Source organism: Pyrus communis, chromosome 4, assembly GCF_963583255.1.
Source record: "Pyrus communis chromosome 4, drPyrComm1.1, whole genome shotgun sequence".
Lineage (NCBI taxonomy): Eukaryota > Viridiplantae > Streptophyta > Magnoliopsida > Rosales > Rosaceae > Pyrus > Pyrus communis.
This window is the reverse complement of record NC_084806.1, coordinates 20,804,845-20,813,120: the sequence shown is the minus strand read 5'-3', so window position 1 is coordinate 20,813,120 and position 8,276 is coordinate 20,804,845. Positions and strand designations below refer to the sequence as shown.

Sequence of the window (8,276 nt, the reverse complement as noted above, 5' to 3'; positions counted from 1 at the left end):
ACTTCCCAGTGGGTCACCCATCATGGGATTGCTCTAGCCCCCTTCTCGCTTAACTTCGAAGTTCTTACGAAATCCGAAGTCAGTGAGCTCCCAAAAGGCCTCGTGCTAAGTAGAGATGAGAATATACATTTAAGGATCACTCCCCTGGGCGATGTGGGATGTCACATGAACAACATAATAGAGATACAATCAAAGATCATTAAACTTTGTGAAAATCACAAGCATTGACATGACATCATAACTATGAACTGCATGATACTCCTACCATGGATTTACTTAACACGATTGTGACTAGCAACCTCCACTACTTGTAAATATAAGTTTATAATGATTAGGTGAAATTCCCTTATATTTTAGCATCAAATTCATGCATGCAAACTAAGTAGGCCTCCTTAATCAACATACAAGAATAAGTTATCAATCAAGCAGTCAAACAAATTGCATTCACGATTTATGAAACAATAATTGGATGAAATCAATTCATATCACATATATGTTCATGGCTTTGAATTCACCTCTAGCTAAAAACGAATTTAGTTCCTCATGTTCGCAAAACAAAGATAATTAAATTTAAATATTGAAAACAAAGAATAGAATACACCTAGAAACGCTCCAACAATCCAACGTCTTGAATGGCAAGCACGGCTCTAGGTGGCTCCTCCTTCCTTCCTCGCTACGGCACAATGGGGATTTTTTGAATTTAGGCTCTTGAGGTGTGGTGGATGGTGTGGTGTGAATTTGTGGTAGATGGTGGTGCTGAATGAGTGCTACGGCATCATGTATTTCTAGGGTGAAGGGAAGGCACGAAATTGGGCTAAAAAGGAGAGGAATTAGGACTCCAAATCACCAAAGAACAAGGACACTTTCATTCAGATTCCAGGGAGGACAAGGAATGGTCCTTGTTGCAGATTCTAGAACTTCTAGAAGGGTTACATGCGGCATAAACTTAGGGCACAAAAATAGGGCTTCTAGAACCTAATATTTAGGTGATTTAATGTGAAAATGAGTCCTCTTTGCAGCTGGAATTAAGGTAGGAAAAGATTAGGATAGGATAAGATAAGATAAGGTTAGATAAGGTTTGGATAAGATAAGGTTGTTTGGATAATGTTCCTTCTTTGTAGCTGAATCCTTATCTTCCAAGTCTTCAAGATGTTAATCACATTCCTAACCTCTCTTGATCTTCAAATTCGTCCATCCACCTTGCTCCATGCATATGCAATCCATTCCAAGCCCAAAACTGCTCTAAAATGCTCTAAATTTCACTTTGTTGCCAACTTTGTCAATTGAACCTAAAAACACACGGAAGTAGCTTAAAACACTCTAACAAGTAGAAATTAGCTATGTAAATGCAAGAAAACAAGCTAACTAAATCGCATAAATATGCTCCTATCATGGAGGTTTCAATCACCCAATACACAAGCAATTGGTTGGGATGGAGTTGCTCATAGACTATCTCCCTTAGGTTAAAATATAAAATTATTAACCCAAAAACAGTTTTTCTGCTCTAATAGTTTCTATAACTTTTTGTAAAAATAAAATTTATGTTGAATATAATAAACTATTTTGTGAACATTTTAACCTAAAATATTTAGATTCTAATGAAAGTTGAAAATTTACTAAACCGACCCATGAAACATGTACTACAGAGTTTTTGGGTGAATTTTGATTTAAATAATTTTTTAATTGTTTTAGCCGTTGAATTTAGTTTTGGGCCGTTAGATTTTATTTTATTTTATTTTTTTACTATTAGATTTAATCATACTTGATCTCAACCATTGGCTTTAACGTATTTAAAAAATTAAATTTGAATCTAGATCGTTCGATCAACCAACAGTCCAATAATTAAAACCGTCAGATCGAAAAAAGAGCTCATTTTGGTTAGCTAGACATTCTCATCAGGGGCGTGCCCCACTTCCTGTCAGCCCTTGCATGTATCACTCGTTAGGCGCGTCGCCTTACTGCGTCCTTCACTATTTTGCAAATGCCCATGCACGCATAAGGTGAGTCATTTTTTAACCCTGGCTGGAATTCTAGGTTAAATTTGTTTGAATTTTAGGCTTTAACCCAAAACTCATTTTACGCCTAACAATTGAAGAAGAAATGAGTTAGTTAAAACTTAAATTTTAGAATTAACTCAACTCGAGGGTCGGAGATGCCGTTGTATAATCTCACGGCCCACCGAATGTGTGGCACCATCCACGCCATTTTACCCGTTTACTCCTGTGTTTCTGGTGAAAAATGCCTTCCACGCCGCAGTCAAATATCCCTCTCTCACAGCCCATTGATTAACCCACGTCCACTCATCACTCACACTCCGTAACGTGACACGTGTTCCTATCCTCCAATCAAATTTCAAACGTGAGCCGTTTGGTCGTACTCAGCAGCAGGTAATTTATATCAGAAAGCCGCGGTTCCTGTTCGCGACTTTGACCCTGGGCCTCTCACTCCCACAAAAACCCATAACACTCGATTTTCACTACTCTCTCTCTCTCTCTCTCCTGAAGCGGTCATTTCAGGGGTTTGACGGCGGCGATCTGCTCTATCCCTGTAAGATTGATTCTCTCTCTAAATCTTGCTGTAGCTCTGCTAATTTTGTTTAGCTTCATGTCAAAACCTTTTAGAATCAAATCTAGCTGTTTGTTGCTTAATGAAATCTGGGTTCTCATCGGTTCAGTGGATAATACCAATGTGGATGTCTTGGATTTTGGAATCTTTGAGTTGGGTAATCTGTGTTTGTGAGCAAAAACTAAAGGGGAAGGGCTTTCTCCGATTTGATTGAGAGAATGTTGGATTCTGATTTACTTTTGTGTTTTTGGGATATAGTGTGAGTTGGATTGGACCGAAATGACTTGCTCGACCTTTTCTTCAAAATTCCATGCTCATATATAAGTTAGCAGACAAACATTAGTACATATAATTTTCGGGTGCATTGTAGCAATTCATTGGTTTATTATTGATCGAACCAAAGTTTTGCACTCTTTTCTGTATAGATTTCTCGTCAGTGTCAGGATGTTCTTGTATAATTCACAGTTTATCTGTGTTATTCTTACTTTTTTCTTCAGGGATTGACACCTTTTTTCCAGTTCTTAGTAACTATGGGTAGCAGTCCAGCACCATTTTCAGATATTGGCAAGAGTGCAAAAGGTATCAAGTCTAAGATTTGCTGCATTACTGTTAAAAGAATTTTTTTTTTTTTTTTCAAAGTTTTATTATTATTAAGGCGAGGGGGAGGATTCGAAACTGTTACAATAATTTAGGGAAGGGGAGAGTTTCAAACCCGGGATGCATGGGTGAAAACCCACCGACACTCTATCCTCTAGAATATTGTACCACATGCTCATTACTGTTAAAGATGGTTTTTGTTTGTTTGTTTGTTTTGTTTTGCGGCTTGAGCAACCGTAATTTGTAAGAAGAAAGTTTGAATATAACATTTTAAATGCCAAAAGTTGGAGCCACACAATTGCAGAGATGAAGTCTTTCCAAATGGCTTGTTCTTCTCATAAATTTTATTCTTTCTTGTTTCATGTTTGTCTTTTCTCTTCTGAGCTGCAGTATTTTTACTTCGAGTGGTAATTTCAGTTGTTTATAATGTTCCTTTTGCCTTTGTGCAGATCTATTGACCAAAGATTACAACTTTGACCAGAAGTTTACCCTGTCGGTGGTTGGCTCTACTGGGCTGGTATTCTCCAATTCAATTTCTAAATTTGAGATTCTTTCTTCCACTTCTTTATTTTAGCTTTCTGATTTAATGGAGAAACATTTAACATATAATATGTGTTTGATTAAACTCTTCTATAGTGTGGCAGAAATCTGTAGTTTTTTTTTTCACCAACTTTCTCTACTTGTATTATAAAGTACAAATACTTGTTAATAGCCTTTGTGGAAAAGAACAATGGTTGTGTAGTACATTCACTTACTTTTCCCCCAATATTTGTTGTAAAAAAATCAATACGAATATTGGACACCATCAAAATAGTTAATAAGTTTAAGACTGTCTCTAAACAAACTGCCAATGATTATACATCCAAGCTTTCATACCCAACATGACACTTGTGTGTGTTTGCGTAACATTGGCAAATCTACTTTATTCAGCTACATCTGATGTTAAGACAGGTTTGAGTGCATGCGTAGATCTGAGAATTGTATTAATGCCTAGAATCTGTTTGCTAAGATTCCTGTAATAATGTCTTAAATTGATGTGAAACACGAAACTTTAGATATGTTGTGCCCACATCTTATTTTCTACCACTGATACTTACCAGCATGCAAAAGGAACCTAAATCAGCTAGGATATTGGTTTCTCTTGTTCACAATATTTTTCTCTTGTGGTTGGGACTCCTTAAGGATATGTTTGGATGAGGGATTGAAGCTAAGTTAGCAAGGAATGGATCACAAAAATTTAGATAGAGGCAATTAGGAAAGCCCTCCATGAGCATGACTAAGATATATGGGAGGGTTTGCAAATGACAACATCCAAGTAGGGATTTGCAAATCCATCTCACATGTCTTTGTCTTGCTCATGGAGGGCATTCCAAATCCCCTCTAGGCTCTATCTAACATTTTCCAGTCCATTTCTTAACAACTTGGTCTCACTCCCTTGGGACTTGGAAGTCCCTTACCCAAACATAGCCTTAAAAATTTTAATGCCAATGTGTGGCAATATAATTCACATTTTGTCGTGAGCATACTGCCATGTCTCTCTCATCATTGTCTCAGTTCGAGGCTTTGTATCCTGCCAAACTTTTCTGCTGATTTTCAGTCCTTTAGTAAGTAGTGACCTATTATTACTCAAAATGAACATTACTCGTCTGTGGGTTCAAGTTAGAGAACAAGAATGCTAATTATCCTTCTTCTCTTTTGGAGTTTATGTATATGCAGTTCTTTCTTGTCATTTATCACATACGTTCGTGCTCTTTTCTCTTTTCCTTTGATAGGTAGTGATGCCTAGTATTGCTGCCTGCTTTGTATTCTATAAGTATTTTTTCCTTAAGTGGTTATGGAAAGATGTGTTTTTGGGCATTTAAGAGATGTGAGAAACTAATGCCGACTTATACTAAGAAACTTTTGTGCTATGTGTTTTTTTATTTTAGAAATTAGTGATATATTTTTCCGCACTCAGTTATTCGACTAATCTGGCTTGCAATCTTCAATTTGGCAGGGACTTACAGCTAATGGTTTGAAGAGGGATGAAATTTTCATTGGTGATGTAAACACTCTGTACAAGAGCAGAAACACTACTGTGGATGTGAAAGTTGATACTTATTCTAATGTAAGTATTTTATTTTGTAATAAATTTTTGGAGTTTCCATGTGTTTGTTGAGAGTAAAAGGCATATTCTCACTGTTATTGTGAGTATTTTCCTTATGCTCCACTTTTTGCATTCTCTACTGTGTCTTCTTTATCTAACCACAACTGTATCTTCAATTTTACATTTTAATTTCTTTGCAGGTAGCTACAAAAGTGACTCTGAGTGATGTCTTGCCATGCACAAAAGTAGCATTGAGCTTCAGAATACCTGATCACAAATCTGGCAAGGTCAGTGAAATTCTGCTAGCAGTACAAAAACAAGAACCTTAAAACAAGAAACCTTATTTTCACAGATTATTTATACTAGCTCATTCTCGTTGTCTGTTAAAAATATTTTTTCTTCGTAAATTGAGCTTTAAGAGATGTGTTTGTATGTGATGATCAAAGTCAAATTCAGGCTTATGGGTACACTTCTTGACTCTATTTTTTCATGTAACTATAGCTGGATGTGCAATACCTTCATCCTCATGCGGCCCTTGATTCCAGCATAGGCCTGAACCCAACCCCTCTTTTAGAACTATCAGGGACAATTGGAAGTAAGGATCTTAGTTTGGGTGCTGAAATTGGATTTGACACAACATCCTCTTTGTTGACCAAATACAATGCTGGGATCAGCTTTAACAAGCCAGATTTCTCTGCAGCACTTTTGCTGTAAGTCTTAATGAAAACTCATTTTCCTTGTTTGGAGAAGTAATTATTCTTGTTATCTTTCTTCCAGTTCTAATAGCTTATGTCTGTATGATTCCGTGGCTTTCCTCGAAATCCTGGTGCACCCCTCATATACTTTCATGTGTGTTCTCAATTGTATAATGCTATAAGCAATTGACATGCGTTTGTCATGTGTCTGATATGGGTGTGGCAAATCATATTTCCCAAGTCATTATTATGCAATCTTTGTGCAAAGTTGCTAATTGGGAATTGATTGGATGGACCCCTCATTCTCTAGCAATTTTAGTGTAAGGTCATACAAATACTCTTGTTTCAAGTTATGGCATAGATTGCAGTAAATGATTGAAGAATCTGTAGCCCAGGAAAATTACCACCTGTAGTTTGTTGGAACTCGGATCTCGACTTCAAACATCCTAGTTGATGGTGAAGGTGATGTTGTGGTCTACAAAATATGTTTTAGTGGAAATGATAGCAAATCGGAAGTTCATGGCCAGGAGCTGACAATGAAGCCTTCAAGATTGCAGGGAATTTTTGGTTTTTGGCCCTTACTGTTGAATCTTCATGAAGTCTGATTTGAGTTCGTTGATAGAATTTATAAACCTGATATTCTTCAGTGTTACAGTAGTTTTATGTCTGTTTATTGCTTCGTGCATTGGCATTGAAATTGAAAATACATTTTTTCTTTTGACGCAGGATGGACAAAGGACAGACATTGAAGGCATCGTACATTCATGCTGTTGATTCCTTAAATGGAAATACAGTTGCTGCCGAACTGACCCACAGATTTTCCACCTACGAGAACAGTTTTACCCTTGGAAGCTCTCACGTAATTGATCCATTCAATGTAGTAAAAACACGGTTCTCTGACAATGGGAAAGCTGGCTTGCTATGGCAGCGTGAATGGAGACCAAAGTCACTAATAACAGTTTCAACTGAGTACGACTCAAAGGCTCTTAATGCATCCCCAAAGGTAGGTCTTGCCCTCGCGCTCAAGCCTTGATATGGGCAGTCGCTTTGATCATTTCTATGGAAAACCGGAATACAATCGATCTTGTTACATTTTTCCCCTCTGAAGTTGAGGAGTATCACTTTCAAGCCACATTATATTGGAAAAGTAAGCATTTGGTGTACCGATAAATGTTTTACAGCATAGTTTGGGAGTTGGACCCAGTTTTTGAAAATCGTATAATGATCTTAATGCCGAAGTTACTGCGAAATAGCTTGTATTCTTATGAACTACTATTTCGTATCAGAAGGGTTTTCAAATAAGTGAAGACATTTTTTTGTATAAGAGACTCGGAGAGTGATCTCGTGGATTTTTGCTTGTTCGTTGTGTATGCAAGAAGCATTCAGAATTTTAATGCAATTTCCTTTTTAGAAAGATGTTTCGTTATCAAATAGGGAATTGTTATTGGCATTTCAAAAATCTCATTTTGCACTTCAAAACTTTTTATAATTAGAAAGAAAAATACACTTATGAGGAATGTAGAATGAGATTTGTAGATGCTAATAATAGTTCTCATTAAATGTAGCACTCAATCATTCATTTTTTGTACCACTCAATACTATGTACCATTTGTACCATTTGAAGAAAAATTGGGGGTATAGCAATATTTGGATGCTAATGAAAGTTTCATTACATGAGTTCATCAACGGTTATTATAGTCTCACTGTTTACCGAAAAAGAACTAATAATAATGTTTCTGAAAAGTAATGTATTGTTTCCAAGTGTTGATGGAAAACTGTTTTTCCTCCGTATCACTTCTGTTGGATAAGGCTAAAGGTTTGTATAAGTAGGGAATTTGTGCCAAACTATACTATTGAGACAATTGTAATAATTCAGTATTGAACTCACTATTTGATGTGAAAATTAACTTGACATACAAATTAAACCCTAATGTTAACAATTGTAGTATATATGTAAGTAGAGATCGTTGTAGACCGGGGATTAACTAGGGATGCTAACCAACACAAATAAGACTTAAAAACACTAAACTAGACTCTATAGACTCAAAACTAACTCAAAACACTCAATACAACAACAAACAATAAAAAAAGACTCAATTCTAGGCCTAACAAGTGATTTCTACGAAAATAAGACTTAACTTGACTCAAGAGACTAAAAGAAAACAGATTTTAACTCAAATAACAAGACTCAATGGAAGGGGGATTGTTTTTGACGAATTTAAAACTTAAAATAGAAACTTTGCACAAAACACTTTATAAAAACAAATTTGGTGAATTGAAAAAGGTGAAAGGCTAGTTAGAGGGTCCTTTGATAGGAGCATATTCATGCGACT

The 8,276-nt window shown here is 36.3% G+C and overlaps 1 protein-coding gene across 1 annotated transcript; it reads left to right on the top strand.

Annotated features, from left to right (window-relative positions):
• The first annotated feature begins 2,416 nt into the window (after positions 1 to 2,416).
• On the top strand, positions 2,417 to 7,267 carry LOC137732214 (mitochondrial outer membrane protein porin 4). Its single transcript, XM_068471514.1, has 7 exons — positions 2,417 to 2,547; positions 3,063 to 3,144; positions 3,612 to 3,679; positions 5,159 to 5,269; positions 5,449 to 5,535; positions 5,750 to 5,958; positions 6,670 to 7,267. Exons 2-7 carry the CDS (start codon positions 3,096 to 3,098, stop codon positions 6,974 to 6,976), a joined length of 831 nt encoding a protein of 276 aa, XP_068327615.1. The 5' UTR covers positions 2,417 to 2,547; positions 3,063 to 3,095; the 3' UTR covers positions 6,977 to 7,267.
• Positions 7,268 to 8,276: the final 1,009 nt, after the last annotated feature.

Excerpts from the sequence above, each read along its gene's own strand:
- LOC137732214 (XM_068471514.1), top strand. The coding sequence starts at position 3,096 with ATGGGTAGCAGTCCAGCACCATTTTCAGATATTGGCAAGAGTGCAAAA. Across the intron at positions 3,145-3,611 it reads TATTGGCAAGAGTGCAAAAG|ATCTATTGACCAAAGATTAC; the intron begins GTATCAAGTCTA and ends GCCTTTGTGCAG. Across the intron at positions 5,959-6,669 it reads TTCTCTGCAGCACTTTTGCT|GATGGACAAAGGACAGACAT; the intron begins GTAAGTCTTAAT and ends CTTTTGACGCAG.